The following is a 20,680-nucleotide window of genomic DNA, read 5'->3' on the forward strand; positions in this document are numbered from 1 at the left end:
CGTTATCAACAAGTTGATTCATTATCAATTCTTCAAAACTACATAGAATTGTGAACATTGAAACTGTCTACAATTTTGCGATCAGTTATACGAATTGCTTATTAGCGAGCTTTGTTGCGTGTATATCATAAGGTATATTAATTATTGTAACTGTGATGTATTTCCGTTATATGATAATACTATTATAAAACATTGTGTATCATCAATGAAATTTATATATTAAATTTCAATTTTTCTGTCGTGTAGAATTTTATGTAGTTGCAGTTAATACTTTATTTTATGATAAATAAAATAGTGTTATGCTAATTGTTAATTACTAAAACAGCTTAACTTAACGTTTTTGTTATTGATAATTTACTATCGCTGTGGCGCGCGAGATTACAACTGCACGAAGGACACTAAATGGTGGACCAGACTTACCCGGTAGTAATAATCATTGGAAATAAGTGTACCGGTTATAATAAGTAATCGCGCGGTACACGGACACGTTACTTAATTCTTGTTTTACCCTGACTGTTTCATCGATCTAGAGAATTTTAAAAACTATGACAACGTTCTAATCAATATTTTTAAGTAACTTGACAATTGTTCATAGAACACTTAATGTGAAATTTACGGACTTAAGATTCTTGACAGTAATTTTTGATAACTCATCAAGCATATTAAAGAAAGAAAATGTATAATAAAGGAAAAAATGCAGCTGTACCTTCTGATGCCCAAGCTAGAGAAAAGTAAATACAATTTTATATTACATTATGCTTTGAATATTAGATTTCAGTTAAATTTATGTTTGGAATATGTCAGGTAATACTCAATGACTATTTGATATTGTCATGAAATTTCCTTTGGGTCCTAGCTACCTAAAATCAATATAGATCTGATGAAATACTATTAGTGGGTATAGGCTACAATTTAAGGGTGGTAAAACTCTCTTATAGTGTAATAAATTTTTGTTAATAAAATTGTTGTTTTTATAACTTTGAAGCAGTATAAAAATTATCTAAAGTAGAGATTATTTCAACCATTTAAATTACTAAAAATTGCATTAAACATATAACACTTAATTATATACTTTAATTTTTTTTTATAGATATCGGATATATAAATAGAAAAACTGCTGTATTTTCTAGAAATAATATCAATAGACCAGTATGAACCTTAAAATGTTCTTATTAAAATTTATCAATCTGTTTAAAAGTTCATTATACATAAAGAAAATGTTAGTTTTCAACTTTTATAAAGGTCCAAGAATTAATTTTTAGAAATTTTAAAATACTCTTTCTAAATTTTAGAAATAGTTAGTATTTTATAGCAAAAAAATTAATTTAAAATAAGCTTATATTTAGGTTTAAAAATATGCTATTTAAACTAATAATGACTTTTACAGGTTGGCTTTGTATGTATATGAGTATCTACTACATATTGGAGCACAAAAAGCAGCTCAGACTTTTTTAAATGAAGTAAGTTGTTAAAGTATGATTAAATTAATTAAAAATATTTATTAGAATATTTTTGAAAAAAGATCAATTTTATCTAAAAAAAGTTTAATTAAAAAAAAAATAAGTACTTCAAAAATGTTGTATACAATTATTTTATTTAAACATTTGAACTTTGAACTTAAACAATACTTTTAAGCGAATAAATTTACTTGATGATATTTGAATACAGCATCTAAAATGGTGTCCTCTGATATAAAATGTGTCTTCTAAATAACAAAATATATACCCTGAATTAAAGATGTATATATCAATTTTTATGATGTGTATTTTGGTTTAAATTGTCAAAATAGCAATTCTTAAATTTTTAAATGTTGATTACCATTTTTTTTTTTTGCATATCAAATTTTCTATAGCGCTTTATTCTTAATTAAATATTATTGTAAAGTTTACTAGATTATCATTTTGTTAATCAATTTACTAATTAGTTTGTTGTCAACATTTTTCAAAAAATATTAAAATATCAGTAAATTTAATTCAAATATAAAAATATATTTTGATGAATAGTAATGTAGTTTTATTCTTTAATTAATCTAAAATTAAAATTAAATATGTGGTGTGTTACTCATAATGTGAGTCTTAAACACTTATAGAAAAAAAATAGAAAATATGTATATAATAAGTTGAATAAAACTAATTTATTTTTAAGAAGTATTTTCCTTTCTGAGTTGTTAATAGTATTATTTTAATACTTTAAAATAAAAAAATGTTCATATTGGAGTTAAAACTGAACCCACTATAAGTTAGCTCGATTAATAGCTCACTCGTAACTATTAGTTTTTATTAAAATCTTATTAGATTTTGTAATGAAAATTTAAAATTAGGATTATTAATGCAAAATAATTATAACTGACTGAAATAAAATTTATGAACTTTATAAAAAAAAAAAATACATATTAATAAATTAAGTCATCTAAACTATATTTTATTTACTTACAAACATTCTCTAGTTACAATAATATATTACAGACTAATTGTTTGTGTATTGAAAAACTTTAAGAAGTAACTAAATTAAAACATGAATTTTTTAGATAAGATGGGAAAAAAATATTACGCTTGGTGAACCTCCAGGATTTTTGCATTCTTGGTGGTGGTAAGTATTTTTAAACTTAAAGTATAAAAAAATTTAATTGTAAAATTTGTTGCTTATTTCAGTGTTTTTTGGGATTTATATTGTGCAGCTCCTGAAAGGCGAGACTCGTGTGAACACTCAAGTGAAGCAAAAGCTTTTCATGATTATGTAAGTAATTACAATTTTTTAAATGTCATTATGTAATTTAATATAAAAATTTTTTTTTTTTACAAATTTTTTGTGAAAATATTATAGTAATTTTTATCTACAAAAATTATGAAGAATGCTTTTTAATACCTGAAAATCTCATAAAAAAAATAATTGAAATTAACTTTCATTTAATTTTCAATGAGCATATGCTGCATTAAGCCCTTTGAGCTGTACTTGCAGGTAGGCCACTGATTCCAGTAGGAGTAATCGGCCACGATATGTATTGTATAAAAAAATATAACTCCAAAAGCAGATTATCAAAAAATTATTCTCACTTCTAGATTAAATAATAATTTAAAAAATAATAATATGACTACCAATTACTTAGGTATAATTACAATTGTGATCATAATAATCTACTAATTATTATTTCAAACAACAGATAGACAAAAGAAAACTTAACAATCATTAAGAACAAACTTTAAATGCCATGTTATTAGTGAAAAGTACACACTAACATAAAATTTAAATGAAATTGTGATACGCAAAGTAAAATCATATCTTATTAAAAATTTGTGAAAGGACTTAAAAGAAAGAAGCTCATGACTCGGTCAAAAATGAACAGATTTCAACGAAATTTCAGGGTACCTTTGGAATGTCTCTGAGTAGGTTTGGTAAAACTTTCAGAATTTAAATTGAAAAATGCTGGAGGCAATGATCATTTTTGATAAAAATTTTGAATGCTTACAGTGTTTAACAAAAAACTTTCTCATCTTCATAAATAATTTTCTTAGAATGGCGTTGTCAAGTTCTTTCATTTAAAAAAAAAAATTTGAAAATCGTATATCTTTATTTTTCCAGCATTCGCTAATTTTTCAATGTCTTATTATATAATAAGATATTAAATGAAAAATCTTATTAATAGTTGATGATTTTTTAAAACATTAATAAGCATTAAAAAAAATAATGAACCATATATAAATGAAATCTCTTCTCATTTAATAAAAAAAATCATTTATTTGTGTTAATATTATTAAAAAAATTATTAAAATTATGCAGCATAAGTATTATCTTCTAAATTTTTTTTCAGGGTTTTGTGAATTCAGGTTATGGATTAAATGGTTTGCCTAATGTAAGTATTTGTTAATGTCATTCAGTATAATTAATGTTTTTAATACAGTTTATTTTTAAACCAACATTTTGTATAATAAATAGTATAAATATATAAATAGCTAGGACAGATTTTAATAAAAAAAAATGTAACAATAACCTAACCTTGCTATTCATTGTGAGATGAATTTTTTATTTGACATAAAATTTTGAGTGATTTTAAACTATGCCAAACAAAAATTTTTAGATACAAAAAAAATCTCATGACCATTATAGAATTTATTTTAAAAGATTCCTAAATAGATGTACTTTATATAACATAAGGCATATTCAAAAAGTAACAAATACTGCTGCTTTTTTAGTCTGAAAGTATTATTTTTTTTTGCATATTTATTACACTGACTGTTGTATTAAATATGATCGTAAATAAAACTTTTTATAGAAAAAATAATTTTGTAGTATCAGTATCAGTACAAAATCCTACCAAGTGCAAATTATTTTTCGGTTTCTTCAGGCGAAAGGAAAAATGCCATTTATACACCAATTAAAAATATTTATTGCAAAAGTATTACGGATCTAATTAACATTTTTAAGTGGTGTTGTAACTTTAATGATGGCTAAACAAATATTCATGACAATAAAAAAAATGGAAGGCTTTCCATTTTGACCGATAAGTTGATACAAAATATTTAGGAAACTGTTTGTGAAGATTGACTATGGATAAATTGTCTGTGATGTTCTACAACATTTATAGACTCTCTTATAAGAGACCATATAAAATGATATTAAAAATTGTGTATAAGATGGGTTCAGAAATAATTGACTCTGCAGCGATTTGAACTTGTAAGTGACGATTTTTTGAGTTTTATTGTAAGTAGAATCACACTGGTGCATTGCCTGCAAAATAATTTAAAACCACAATTTTAGAAAAAAATCATGGTTTTAGTGTTTTGGGCCAGTAAAGGAATAATTTTATTGAATTTCTACATTAAGAAGAGACAATAAATGTAACAACATATTGAAAGACTCTAAGAAAAATCTAAAGGGTTATTAAAAATAAGAGGAGGGGAATGTTTCTTTAAAAGAGTGTTTTTTGCATGACAATCTTTGTCTACACACATCTACGACCACTAAAGAGATTTTATACCCATTTAGCTAGGACATGTTAAACCACTCAACTTACTCCCCTGTCATGATATCTTCTGACTTTTATTTTTTCACCTACCTGAAGGGTCATATGGGTCAAAATAAATTTCAACTGATGAGCAGATGATGCAAGAAGTCTTGAAGTAGAAAAAGGAGTTGATAGAAAACTTCTTTGAAGAGGGTATAAAAAATCTCGTGCTAGGTCTTTAAACCTGCATAGAATGAAAAGGTGTTTAAATAGAAAATTAGCTAACATTTTTTCTATTATAAAATAGTACTTTTTTTTCAATAAAATTATTTTCAAAAATTTTAAAAATCAAGTACTTATTATATTTTGAGTATGCTTCATATAAAGCCAAATTCATTAAAAAATCTCAAAACATAACTGGTAAATTTTAATAGTTTCAGAAAACTTATATTTGACTTGTCATTTTCTAGTACAAACATCAAATTTTTTAAGAATATTGACTTAAATTAAAATTCCTTCAAAAATAATCATTTGAATTTATATTGTATCATAAATTTATCTTTAATTAATTTGTCCATTAAATTAGTTATTGTTACTTATTATTATTTATGAATTCTATACATTTTGTATAGAAATCTGTATTTTTTTTTTCGTGTACTATCTATAATATAAAGCATGAACATCAAAGAGAGGCACATGGGATACCTCACCACCTCTCCTACTCTCTGAAACAAGACCTTAACTCTGTACGAAAAATGATAAAATTCCTCAAGGCTACCTAACTATTTGACTTAACTTTTATTCGCTCTCATTGTTTACTTAACCTAGTTATTTAAATAGCTATTTTATTGTGATATACACTTGATAGACATGTAATCACGCCCAATTGCCTTTGTTGCTGCCCAAGTTAATGGGTAGGTAAAATTTAATAATAATCTTTTACTTGCGCAAACTTTTGGTTTACAAAAAAATAAACTATAAATATGTTTCTTTTTTTACCTGATATATCCTAATTAAATATCTTGTTTAATAAATAATTGTTTTAATTACTATATTTTCATAGAATGCTGGGCCAGCTCCAAGTCCTCTTGGTCAAATACCTCCAAATGATGGAATGTCTAGTGGACCACTATCTGGAGGATTTTTCCCAGTAAATTTTTCTTCAAATAATATTGCTATAAAATTTATGAGTAATATTTTTCCATTCTTTAAATTTATTAATTTTTAGAATTTTTATAAAAATAAAAAATTTTACTGGAAATTAAAATAATGTTAATAAATAGATATTTTTATGACTGTTAAATAATGACCATTATTTTAACTTATACCAGTATAAGTACTAATATTTTCTTGATACTACTGTAATAATAGACAATCTATAAAATTTTAAGCTTCATATAATGAAAAATTAATATTTTATTCTACTTATTTAAATCTTTTTTGCTATTTAAAGCATATAATTTACATTAACAATTTTTTTTCTGTTATATAAAATATACATATAACAATTATCATTATAATATTTACAGTAGTTTGTTTGAAAATAAACTGAAAAAATATAATATTTTCAACAACATCAAATAAATATTTAGATAGTGTGAGAATAAAAAACTAAAAGTCTAAATTACAAATTGTTCAGGGGAGTAAAAGTAGTGTAATTTTTATAATAGTTTTATTGTAATAAATAAGAATATTGAAATTTCTATTGTTTCATTTTATGTGTTATTCAAATCTTCTATCTGCACTATGTCCATTTTATTATTTTTAGTAAATCCTTTCTTGAATTCATTCATCTCATATAAATTGTTAGACAATTTTTTTAAATATTATATGAGTTATTTTTCAGTTTCATAATATATTTCTTAACTGTATTCTTCGCATTTAAGAATAATATATATTTTTAATTATTCTAATTTTTTTTTTTTTTTTATTAATTTATGGTTTTGATTTTTTTCCTGTAGAATTCATCCATGAGACCATCACCTCCACAACAATCTCAAGTTCCCTCACAAATTTTAGCCAATCAGGTAATAAAAAAAATATTTTTAATAAACTAACTTTATTTGAATTTTTATATCATTTTATTCTTTTGTAATTAGCCTTTTATGGGCCCTCGTTTTCAAGGGGGTCCTAGACCAGGAATTCGAATGTCACCGCTTGGAAATGATTTTAATTCCGTGAGTTTTTTTATGTACTCAATACATACATTATTTGTGTTATGTTATTCAATAATTTATTATAAGTAATATTTTTTGTTATTAGTTGATGTTTTTGAGCTATGTATGAAACCCAGTGCCTTAAATATAAATCTAACATGTTTGAAATTTGTTGATTAAAAAGCATAATTTTCAAATCAATTAGTCTACTTGTTATTAATTTGTAATTTTTGTATGTTGAATATATCTGAACTTTTATATAACTAAAGAATTAATTTTATATATAAAATTGTTCTTTTAAAATTAGCTTAAAAAAAATGAACGTAAAATTTTTAATTTTAATTTTCTTTTTTTTTTAATTTATAAAAACGAATTATTAATTTTATATAAAAAAAAAATTGTTTATGGGGTTTGGTACTTAATTGAGCTTAATACTTAATTAATAAATTCATAATTTTTCGATTTAGGCTACTGGCCAACCATTGATGCCTGGAATGGATCCATTAAGACAAGGTAAAAACATAAAATAAATGTTTTTATTTTACATTATTATAACATAAATCAGTTAATTTATTTAATAATTAGTGAGCTTTACCTAATATTGTAACACAACTAAAATTTTAATACTTAATAAAACTACTTAGCCTAACTATTTATTGATAGATGATATCATGTATTCTTAACACTAAATAAATTCATATTTGATAAAGAAATTATTTAATTTTTTCAACATAATTTTGTTATTGACACAAAAAAAAAAAGTGTTTATTGGATGTATTTTAGCCATCTATTTTTATAGATAAATGATAATTTCAACATTATATTAATAATATATTGTCACATAAGTAAAAGCAACATCAAGGAGTTCTATGATTTAACCCCTTTAAATAAAAATTATATATTANTAAAAGCAACATCAATGAGTTCTATGATTTAACCCCTTTAAATAAAAATTATATATTAATAATACAACTCGGAGGAGGCAATAACAAATGTTCTTATGTATTTCTTGAACAAATCTTGAATATATCACTAAACAAATGATCACATTAAATAAAAAATAGGTTCTTAGATTTTTGAAAGCTGATTAACCATTTTTTAAAAGTATTTTCATTCATTCAGAAACATAAGAATAATTTTTGAAATATCACTAAATCCTTTTTATTATAATACCTCAACTTGATTTAACTGTTAAATTACAGAAATTGTTTATATTATTCAAGTATATTACTTTTATTTAATTATATTTTTTTGTCTCATATGTAGGTGAAGCCGGAGAATTTGTAGGTTGGCAAGGTATGCGCTTACTTAGTTAAATTTTATTGAATCATATATGATCCTGGTTGTATATTTTTGTATTCATGAAAGAATATCTTATAATATTAACTGTGCTGTATCTAACTATTAATTTATAATATATATATATATTATTTGTTTTTAATAAGAAAAATAAATAAATAATTTCCTTTTTAATTTATGAGTAGCCATTGTTTAACTCAATAACAATTAAAGGATGAGTACTTATTGATTTTCAAGCATTTTATTACATTAAATTGTTATGTATGCATGTGGGTCAGCTCGTACTGGTGTATGTGACTCCACCTGTATTATATACCCACTCTATGTATTAAAATACTTATAACTTAATAATACTAAACCTTAATGGTTATGAATCCATCAATTTAAAAAAAAAAAAAATGGTTATTTTAAAATTTTGAAAAAGTTAAAAGGAAAATATTTTATACATTTTTTATTAGAGACAATAAACTATATGCAAAACTGTAAAAATTATTATAAAAAAAAGTAACGTGAAAATTAATTGTATCAAAAGTTATTTGATTTATTAAAACATCAAGGATCATTCTATATTTATATATAACATTTATACAGGGGGATTCTTCTAATTCTAACTGCAGAATTTCTCTTAAAATAATAAATATTGTAAATAAATGAATTTTAGTATTTTTTTATTTATCAGTGATTAATTTTTAATTTTTATTCAATTTTATATCTTATAAGGTATCAACTAAATTTTTTTTAAAGGCAAAATACAAATTTAACTATATTAAAATAAAAAACGATTTAGTTAAAAAAGTCGCTGTTCAATAACAACTTTTGGGCAAGTACTTTGAATTTTAATGACATTTTATACTTTGGAGAAATGTCTAATGACAAATATTATCATCCCCATGCCTCATCTCAAGTCTATTTTAAAATGGTAATAACTTTTATTTTTTAAGTTAGTTAGTTTTAACTTTTATATTGCCATTAAAAAAAAATAAAGTTGATATTATTATAAGGTAAAAGAAATGAATTAAAAAAGTAATTAACAACTAATAAATTGAGAAATATATTATCATCATCACCGTAACTTTTTCTCAAACCTTTTAGAGTCGGCTCTGCCTTAATTATTTGACAGAATTTTATATTAAATGTCGACCTAAAATATTTTCATTGTAGCTGAGGATACCATTTTGAGGTCATTATAAAAGTTCCTGTATGGTCACCTACCCAGTAACATTGAAGCTGAACAACAGCACTAAGGTGGCGACTGAATGGTCCACTGAACTCAAAAATCAAGAAATATATGACACTAAAAAATACTAAAAATAATTTTTTTACACATAATTACTATTTTAAGAGAAATTTAGTGGCTAACGCTAAAATAATTACCTTGTATATTTTTTTTGCACAGATATCATTTTACTATTCACACAAAAATGGTTTAACTTAAATCAAATTTCTTATGTATATTTATTGATGTAGTATTATATAAACTTTTTTAATTTCTCAAAGTTATGAAAAACTTTTACGCTTACAAACTAATATTAACATGTATATCATACAAAATTATGTTTAAAATAATGCATCATGTATAGTTTTTATAATATTAAAATAGTTTGAAAAGCTAATAGAAATCATTAAAACTTATGCTTATGAACATCTTTTGTTGAGTTACATTAAAGTTTCATTATTAGAATAATTATAAATTTAAAAAAATTTCATCTATAATATATATATGTGTGTTCAGTAAATAAGGAAACAAGTTTCTATTGTTCTCATTATTTGTAACAATTAACCTGTTTCCTTACTTTTTGTTCGCTATATATATATATATATATATATATGCTGTCAATATTAAGATGCCACCATTTCTATGGTCTGGAGGTGGGTAATAATATCATCTACCATTAGCGAGTGTTGTGCGAGTCGTTTAAGATGTATTTTTGTGTCATTCATTTATGTTTTTGTAAATGTTTTATAACTTGGATATGATAAATACTGTATATGTGTAATAATATTATAATATTTTAAATGGAAAAAACTGTGTTGCTGTCTGTTGATTTTCTACATATTTATATATAGATGAAATTTTTTTTAATTTTGGCTTATGATTTGCTTATTATTGCTATAAAACATTTAACTGCTTCAGTTCAAAATAATAACCCAATATATAATTTAGAATAATTACTAGTATTTGGGACTTAATACATATATAAAATTTGTTTGGTTCACTTCCAAGACATTCAACTTAATGAAAATGTATAACAGTTATATTACAGTACCAAAAGAACTTTCTTCGTTTTTTCTAGGAAGGTGATCCTTTACTCCCTTACCTCAAAAATAAAATCTTAATTAATATACATTGATTAAGTTTAAGAAAAACAAAAACGAATATTTATTTTTCATTGATGTACTCAATGTGATTAATATAAACTTTATGCATTAATTAAGTTTATTTTGATCATCCTGAGTTTTTCTATGATAAATAGATATTTCTGTTAGTTTTTTTAACTCTAAACTGTGTAATTAGAAATTTAATTTTACATAGAGGGGATCGCTCCTTCTCTAGAACAAAAAATATTTCTGTGGTACTATGTACAGTTATAATTTTTCACGAAGTTCAGTGTCTTAGAAGTGGTTCAAATAAATTTTATGAATGCATAAAACAGGATTTTATACATTTATAGCCCTGCTATTAACTTCATATAAATACAGAATGCATGTATTATTTTTATAAAATCTAAAATTATTTTGTGGTTTTATATACATATGGAACAGATCTAACTAACATCTCTTATAACTCTTGATGCAATTAAAATTCCACTGTAATATGCTTTTTAAATAATTTATGCATTATTGGAAACTATATTAAATTTATAATTTTTATAATGAAGTAAAAAAAAATTATTTTTTTTTAATTTAAATTATATTTATGCATAATCTATGTATTAAAATGCTTATAACTCAATAATTTATCATCCTAAAATTGCTATTGATTCATAAAAAAATGTAAAAAAATCTCTAAGAAACAGCAATTTTTAAAAAAATAAAAATAAATATGCTTTTAACATTGTTTCAAAAATTAAAAATGATATTTAAAAAATTTACAGCAAAATGATTATTGAATCAAAAGCTATAAAAGTTATCAATTAGATCTGTTTCACTTATATAAATATAATTAATAACTTGTCTGTATTTTTTATCAGTTGAAATATTATTTTGTATTAAACTACTACTAGATATTTAAAGAAAAAATTATAGTTAAAAAACATTTTTTTCTTGAATTGCAAAATTTTAAATAATTTAAAATATAAATTATTTTATTTTAAAATTTTGCTATTTATTAATACAGACTAGGCCCAAGTACAAAATAATATATTATTAATATATGCAATTTATTTATAAAAATAAATTTAAGTAAAGTATGTTAAAATATACTTATTGCATATATTTAATTTAAGGAGCTTCTAGCATGGGACCTATAAATCCACGAATGAACCCTCCGCGAAGTATGGGTCCTTTGGGTTCTTATGGAGGACCTGGTATGCGAGGACCACCTCCAAATGCTACTTTAGGATCAAGTAACATGCCTCCAATATCAATGAGTGGTGGTCCTATTGGAAGACCATCACATTGGCAGTCAAATTTGAACACGGTAAGTGATAATTATACTTCAAATATTTATTTTTAAATATTCAATTTGAGTTAACTGTTTACTAATTTTTTGTTTTTAACTATGCAATACTATTTTTATTAGAAATTTCTTTATTCTACTTATTGAATAATTAGGATGATCTAAAAAATTTTTAATGTAAGAAGATCAAGTAATTTTTTTGTAACCACTTTTTATTAAAAATATATACTTTATATTTCTTACAATTTTTTTAAAATTTATATTATACAATTATAAATTATATCAACAGGACTGGAAGTGAGAAACCGAAGTCTCTTTTAGTCACTTTTTTCGTAAAATTGGCTTTCATAAAATTATTACCAATTAAACTTCTTTTTTAAAATAAATTTTCAACTTGTTTAAAAAATATGTAGAACTTAATTTGTGGAATTCAACAAATGTGCTACTTCTACTGAAATTGTTGCTATTGCTATTAATAATACGAAATGTATTTAGGCTCAAATTATTCTAATCATGATATATTTTTATGTATATAAACTTGTATACATTGCAAAAATTTAATAAAATGAAATAATTTCAATTAATTGATCAAAAAATTAATGTTTTTTTAAGAAACATTTATTAAATTTTGATTAGCAATCTTATTTGNTCAATTAATTGATCAAAAAATTAATGTTTTTTTAAGAAACATTTATTAAATTTTGATTAGCAATCTTATTTGAAATTATAGCAGTCATATGCCGTGATATGAATATCTAATCTACCTGAGTATTTCAGTCTTACAGTATTACAGTCTTGAAATAATATTTCAATAGAATTTTTAAGAAAAAATTAAACTATTAATTTTTTATACTAGATGCATATTGGAAAAATCTAGTAAGTCTTTTTAATGAAAAATTAATTAATATTTTCAAGACGAATGAATAATTTTTATGAACTAAGGATTCTTAAACTTTAATAATGTAAACTTTAAAAATAATAATTGATTGTGATTTAAAAGGCATAAGCATAAATTGAAGAGAAAAATTTAGTGCTATTATGATATTAATTTTGTTCTCTATGTATTTTTTTTCAATGATTTATCACCCTCTCTCAAATTTTATTTTATACTATAAGAAAATATTCACACATTTATTTCATGTTAATAAAACTTGAAACTTAATTGTTGTAATTAAGTACTATATTTTCAAAGATACAAGGTGAATCAATTACATGGATAATTATTATTTATTTATGAATTATTAACCTTAGGCTGTGTAATATATTTTTAAAAATTTTCTCTTAAGAGTATAAAACTAATTTAAAAAATTATAATTAGTAATATAAAATGTATGTTTAAAAAATGAACTGTGTTAATATACTTATTTATAACATTTATAATTTTTTTCCCCTTATTTATAGAGTGATTGTTTAACTATCACTTGCACAATATTTAAAATAATATTAATCATAGAGAGACGGTACAAACGAGTCGATAACGTAGCAGTGCTTGACGTGCACTGCCTCTGTTATAAAACTTGGTAACAGGCAGATTCATTTGCTGAATGAGAGATCAGTTTGGTAATTGCAGTCGTCATTGCTCTCTCTGGCGACGGACTAACCATTCGTCCTGGAGTATCATGGTTACAAAACCTCTTTGGAGGAAGCCGCTATAGCCCTTAATGGGGGTTTATAAGGCTATTTAATAAAAATAAATCCTAATATAATGTTTTATTTTCAGAAGTTAATAGTATCCTACATTTTATAATTTCCAGACAACAATTTAGTATTATTTCCCTATAAAATTTTATAGGGGGATTTAATTTTTTAAATTGATTTAAAATTTTTAAATCAAAATTTGTGTGTTTACCAACTTTTTTTTCAATCCTAAGATTGATTCAATGACTTTGATGGACCTCCACTTGTCCCTATCCATCACAGTTACTTTCAAGTCTTTGTAATTGGTTTTTCCTATGTCTTCTATGATCTGTTTCATAATTGGTATTCTTGGTCTACCTCTTCCAGCTTTTCCTTCTATATTTCTTTCTATTAATGTTGTTATCCATTCATTGTTTTTTATTATATTTTATTAAAAAATTGTTTTTTTATTAATCCATTTTTTTCTCCTTTTTGTGATTGTCTTCCATATTGTTTTCTGTCTGTTAATATTTAGGTATACTTCTTCATTTTCAAATTTTAAGTGTTCTCCTCCAACATCATGTTTCAAAATCTTTGATCTTTTTTCTTCCTGCTTAAGTATTGTTCATGTTTCTGCCCCATAAAGGGGTATACTCTATGCAAAACTCTTAATAAAAGTTTGTATGGTCTCCAGACTAACATTGTTTGCCATGAATAGGTGTTTCTGCTTGTAAAATCACTGTTTTCTTGTGCTAATCTGCTCTTTATATCCACCTTACTTTTCCAGCATATATGATTTTCGATTGTTTTGTTTAAAATCAATGTTTGCTTGCTGCATTAGTATTTTATTTTTGTTCTTGTTTACTTTCATTTTTTAACTCCTTACAGATATCAATCATTTCTATTAAGATATTACTTAATTCTTCACTTTCCGCTATCATTTCTATGTAGTCTGCAAAACACCACAACATATGTGCACTAACATTGTTTATTCATTATTATTATTTATCATTTTCTTTTCATTTTTAGGACATTTTCAATATACAAATTAAATAGTGTGAGTAATAAGTTACACCCTAGTCAAACTCCTTTTTCAGTATTTGCTCCTTCCCTAGATTTATGTTCTTTCTTTGTTATCACAGCCTTTTCATTTAATTATTATAACTTATTAATAATTCCCCTGTTTTTAATATCGATATTAATAGCTTTCAGAATGCTGAATATTTTTCCCCAGTTGATGTTGTCAAAATCTTTTTTGATTGTTGAATGCTATATACATCAGTTTGTTTACTATACACATTTTTTCCATGATCATCTTGAGGTACAGTATTGCCTCCCTTTCCTCTATTCCTTCTATACCAAATTGATCTTCCTTCAGGTTGTCATCTATTTTTGCTTTTATTATATTGTAAATTATCTTTATTAATATTTTTAATGCATGTGTTATTAAACTTATGGTTCTATGATTTTCACATTTTCACATTTTTCAGATTTCTTTTTTCATTAATGATATCATTAAACACTTTTCAAAATCTTTGGGAACCAACCTTTTTTCNTATATTGTAAATTATCTTTATTAATATTTTTAATGCATGTGTTATTAAACTTATGGTTCTATGATTTTCACATTTTTCAGATTTCTTTTTTCATTAATGATATCATTAAACACTTTTCAAAATCTTTGGGAACCAACCTTTTTTCATATATAGAGTGTTCAGTAAGTAAGGAAACTGGTTTCTATTGTTCTCATTGTTTGTAACAATTTACCTGTTTCCTTACTTACTGAACACTCTGTGTATCAAATATTATTTCAAAAGTTGTCTCATTTTCTTAGCCTTCTATTGCATTTAACATTTCTCCACTTATGTTATTTATATCTGTAGCTTTATTGGGTTTGAGCTCTTTTAGTGCTGTCTCAAATTGGACTATCCTATATTTTCTTGTCCTGCATCTTTTTCTATGGCCCAATGTCCTTTGATATTACTCTGGTTCCTTTTACTCTTACAATAGTTTATTTACAAATGAAATCTCTTCTTATTTCTTCACTCTTTATTTTATACATACACCATTTTCTTTTTGTATTTCTGTTATTTTCCTCTTTTTGTTTCAGGCTTAAATTTGTTTCCATTAATACTAGATTATGAGCACTGTTGATGTCCACCCCTAGGTAACTTGCATTTTTTTACTTGGTTTTTATACCTATTCCTTATTAATATATAATCTATTTAATATCATGTCTTTGCTCCCGGCATGGTACATATATATCTTCTTTTTGGTTGTAAGTATATTGTATTTGTAATGATCAAATATCTTTCTTTTCTAAGCTCAATTAACCTATTTCTCTTGCCTAGACCAAATGAATCTGTTACTCCATGTTTTTTTGTCTCTCCTACTACTGCATTCCAGTTTTCTAATACAATTAGGTTTACCTTTTCTTTTGTCATTTCTATCACTTCACTTATTTGTTTATAGATTTCTCTGTTCAATATAAAACCGACTCCTGTTCTCTATGACCATCTCCACTAAATATAATTCTGTAGTCTCCTGACTAGAAATCTCCTTCCTTTATTCATTTTGATTATTTAATTATGATTGCCATCATATCTATTTTAAGTCGTTCCATTTCAATTTTAAGATTCTCTAACTTACCATAGATTCATAAAGACCTTACATTCCACATTGCTTTCTTCTTTTCCTTACTTTAATCTTCTCCTTTATTGAATACTTAAAAGCTATAGGCCCCATCTGTATATCCAAATAGGAGACTTTTTTACCTCCAAAACGTTTTAACTCTTGTATTTATTATGTCATTATCCACAGGACACAATATTGCAGTAGTTTTCTCTTGCTTCCTGTATTGTAGTTGATGAGCCAGTAAGCTATCATCAAACCCTTTCATTGCCATTAGATCTGCTGTGTAATTCGTCAATGGTCAGTAGTAAAGGTTGCCCTCCACTACCTCCTTTTAATCGACTTTTATGATAAGAATGAATTATTGTGGTCCTATTCTAACTTTAAACCACAAGGGAATTAACTATCTTACAAACTAGGAAATGTTATATCTAAAAAATGTCTGGTTGATATCAACTTTGGATTAGTGTTTTAAAATTTATAAACATTTTTATGAAAAAGAAAAATGGGAGAAATAGCTCAGTTCATTGATATGTAGAAATAAAAATAAACAAATCCATATTTAACTTCCAGTGATTATATTAAAGATCTAATATTTTCTAAAAACTGGTCCAAAAGTTATTCACAATCAGTCATTTTCTTGGATAAATTATTTTCTAGTGTGTAAGTTGATTAAATATATCTATTTACATTTAAAAATCTGAAGTTAATAAAATTTTAAAGAGAAAAGAAAAGGATAGAAATTTTTTGTAAAATTATAAAATGTATAATACTATTAACTTGAAAAAAAAAATAATATAATTTATATTTTGAAATATATTGAGAGAATTAGTTATTCTACCACCTTGTATCTATGTCTCTATTATTATGTCTGAGACATATTTTAAATAATAATATTATACACGCACATTTTTTAATAATATGTACTCTTCATAGGAGTAAATTAATAAAAAAAATTCTGTTTTCCTCATCCTAAAATGTTTTTATATATTAATACATATATTCTACAAATATGGAAGGCTATGGTAAATTTAGGAGGCTATATAACTCTAAGTTGTCAACCTGAATTTACTTTCGTAGTACTCTTACAATAAAAAATAAAAATAGATACTTTTAATAAGCTTTAAACTTTTTATTCTAGTAAATGTTTTTTATTATTTTCCAGTGCTAGTGTTATGACAATTTATTAAATCACACTTTAGTCTTTTTTTTTTTTTTTTTTTTGTTAATTCTTTCTATATTGTTTTAACTTTAAATCACTAAATAGTATTCATTTTTTTAGCCAATGGGTTATTCATCATCGTCATCTCCTGGTGCATATGGTGTAAGTTAAAATTATTTGTAACATCTCATTTTTATCTTTCAATATTTCCTTCAAATTTCAAAAATTTTATTAATAGATAGCAATTATAAAAAATAATTTTTCTGAAAATATTTAAAGAAAAAAATGTAATTCCATTTTAATGATTATATTATAACATTTTATTTTTTAACTTTGAAAGCCTTTTTATATAAATAATATAAGCATTAAAAAATACATTTTAGTACTTGCATAATGCTTCAATTATTTTAAAAATATAATTTCTTTCTTGAATTTTATATCTACATTAAAATATTTCTCATTTAAATATCATTTTAGTATTTTAAAGACCAATTGTGCTTTAAACATGCTTTGATTTAATTACTGAATAAAAAAATGAATTAATAAATACTAAAAATGTATCATTTTGATGCTAATGTATTTTACCCTTTTATTTCTTTTTAACTTGAAATTGATATTTTTTATATGAAGGGACCTTCAGGATCAGGTGGCCCTCCAGGCCCTGGAACACCTATAATGCAAAGTCCTCAAGGTAATAATAATAATGTTGAGAATTAATAAATCATTAGTTTTACTATAGTTAATGATTTTTTTTTTAACAAGATTTTTTTATTGGTAGAAATTCTATTATGAGAAAATCTAATAAAAACTATTAAGAATTAATAATCATAAAAGAATCTAGTATCAAATTACATTAAGAACAGTAATTTTTTCATTGCTTACTCAAATATGATGATTCAAAATGAAAATTAGCAACCTTTTTACCTATGTGGGTCAATGTTTTCAAATTTACAAAATGTAAAAACATAAAATAAACTCTTTGTGTTAGTATTATTAGGAGGGTTATAAAAATATGGGTCTTATGTAAAAGTTGCTAGTAGCTAATTTAAAATACCATAGAATATTTATTTAATTTGATTATAAATTTTATCATTACAAATTTATTTATTTTTTTAAGTAAATAATGAAATTTGTACTTAGCAAGATATAATATTTCCCCGTAATCAAGCTAGTTAAATTAATGTGTGTTTACACCTTATTTAATAACTTATCTCCAAAAAAATTCTTTTATAGATTCTTCCAACTCTGGAGGTGAAAACATGTACACTATGATGAAACCAGTGACTAGTATGTCTAATGTAAGTATTATATTTTTTCCCCAGTGTTTGTATTTATTTTTTGTTATGTTATAGGATTTTCAAATGAACAATGTACCAGACAGTGGGTCACTTGGTCCAATGGCACCAAATTCAATGAGTTCTGTATTAAATGGAGATGGGCTTGATGGTATGAAAAATTCCCCAGGACCTCCTGGAACCCCTAGAGAAGATAGTGGTAATGGTATGGGTGATTATAATCTTGCAGGCTTTGGAGGAACAGGAGAAAATGTGATTGGTCTAGACTTATACTAAAAGCACGATCAATTTTTTTTTTTACAAAATAAGTTTATATTTTCCAATTTATGAAACAACAGAATAATAAGTTTATTCTGTTGTTTAGAAATGTTTATATATAACGCATTGAAACATTCACTATTTTTAACAGTTCTTTTTTTTTTATATATATAATTGGTGTCGTAAAAGGTGATAATTTCATGAATCACTTAAAAAATGTAATTTTATCAGTTTCATAACATTATTATTATATCATCATTAATATTTCAAGTAAATAATTAATGTAGATAAATATATTTTATATATTGTTTGTACAAAAATTTTTATTATATTAAGTTTTTTTTTATTTCTCTTAAAATACTTGTTCTGTAATCATTTTTTTCCAATATTAATTTAATATAACCTCAAATATAAAACATTTAATCAGTTGGAAAAATTCTGCACACTTTTATTTAACACATAGTATTGCTTCATTATTTAGTTTCATGATATTTTGTGATATTAATAAAAGTTTATATTCTGTAAATATAAAACTGAAACTGAAAAATTAATAATATTGTAATTTATTCATAAATGTATCAGTATTGTAAAAAAGTGAAGAACCTAAGATGTATTTTTTTTTAATGTTTTAGCATATAATGAAGAAAAACTTCAAACAAATATTATTTAAACTTCAAAACTGTCCTTTTAATTAAGTAAAATATATTCTCTAGTTAATGTCAGATTCTAGGTTATCAATTTCTTAGATTCAAGTTAAAACATCTTGTTATTTTAGAATGAAGTTTACTGAGACAAATAAGGTTAAGTTGATATCATTTCATTGAATAGTATAGATTTTCTTGTTATTTTTAACACAAACTTAAAGATTATCTTAAACTTAAATTCAAGAAAAATTAATTACAAAATCTTGACAACTTAGAGTTTTACACAAACTATACCATTTTAATAAATTAGGAAAATTATCAAATAATTAACTTTTATTTACTTGTAAATAATTCAATGAGACAAAAAAAATTAAGGGCTTAAGCAACAACCAGACAAGTCTAACTTTTTTGTTAATCTTAAATAAACATTTTTTTGTGTAATTAAGTTTAAAAACGAGTTCTTTATTACTGTTATTTGTGAAAATATTTAAATTAAAAAATGTGTTTAATTAAGTAATTTACTTAATTAAACATAATTATTTCATATTCAAGATTTATTTTTGTGGTATAGGGACTATACTAAGGTAGCGTACTTTAATTTATTCTCTTTTAAACATACCAACAGTGTATTTCTGGAGGACAGGAGCCCCCTTCCATTCATGTGACCACCAAATTTTTGCAAAAAAATACTACTTTTAAAAATCTTCAAAAATAATGATTGTTATATACATTATAGGGGGTTTTTAGTCGCAGTTGGTAACTTTCTGGGATCTGAATCCCTCACAAAAAATAGTATTTTTAACTTATATAATATGTAAGGTAAGACTGATTAGAATTCTAAGAAAATTTTATTCTTAAGGACCCACTCCAAAAAAATAATGAAAATCTGCTACTGGAGGTTTCTAATATGAATTTTTTCTGCATATGTGTCTGTATAAGATAATTCACTTAACTCTTAATATTCTTTTAGCTTCGATGCGAAGCGGAGAAGGTATTAATTTTACTATAATGTGTTTTTTTTTTTTTTTTTTTTTTTTTTTTTTTTTTTTTTTTTCCC

General features: G+C 23.9%; 1 protein-coding gene across 3 annotated transcripts; it reads left to right on the forward strand.

Moving 5' to 3' along the window:
* The first annotated feature begins 1 nt into the window (after position 1).
* LOC126897191 (single-stranded DNA-binding protein 3) lies at positions 2–19,091 on the forward strand. 3 transcript variants are annotated; one of them, XM_050670597.1, is made up of 16 exons: positions 2–132; positions 596–731; positions 1,388–1,460; positions 2,528–2,589; positions 2,652–2,736; positions 3,809–3,850; positions 6,006–6,092; positions 6,904–6,969; positions 7,042–7,119; positions 7,566–7,611; positions 8,365–8,394; positions 11,844–12,037; positions 17,547–17,588; positions 18,057–18,117; positions 18,660–18,724; positions 18,779–19,091. In XM_050670597.1, the coding sequence occupies exons 2-16, from the start codon at positions 676–678 to the stop codon at positions 18,995–18,997; spliced, it is 1,206 nt and encodes a 401-aa protein (XP_050526554.1). In that variant the 5' UTR covers positions 2–132; positions 596–675; the 3' UTR covers positions 18,998–19,091. The 3 variants fall into 3 exon arrangements, with proteins under 3 accessions (XP_050526554.1, XP_050526555.1, XP_050526556.1); XM_050670598.1 differs by lacking the exon at positions 8,365–8,394 and having other exon boundaries at positions 66–731; XM_050670599.1 differs by lacking the exon at positions 6,006–6,092 and having other exon boundaries at positions 66–731.
* The last annotated feature ends 1,589 nt before the right edge of the window (positions 19,092–20,680 follow it).

This window comes from Daktulosphaira vitifoliae, unplaced genomic scaffold, assembly GCF_025091365.1.
Source record: "Daktulosphaira vitifoliae isolate Bord-2020 unplaced genomic scaffold, ASM2509136v1 Scaffold_2, whole genome shotgun sequence".
In the NCBI taxonomy this organism is placed as follows: Eukaryota; Metazoa; Arthropoda; class Insecta; order Hemiptera; family Phylloxeridae; genus Daktulosphaira; species Daktulosphaira vitifoliae.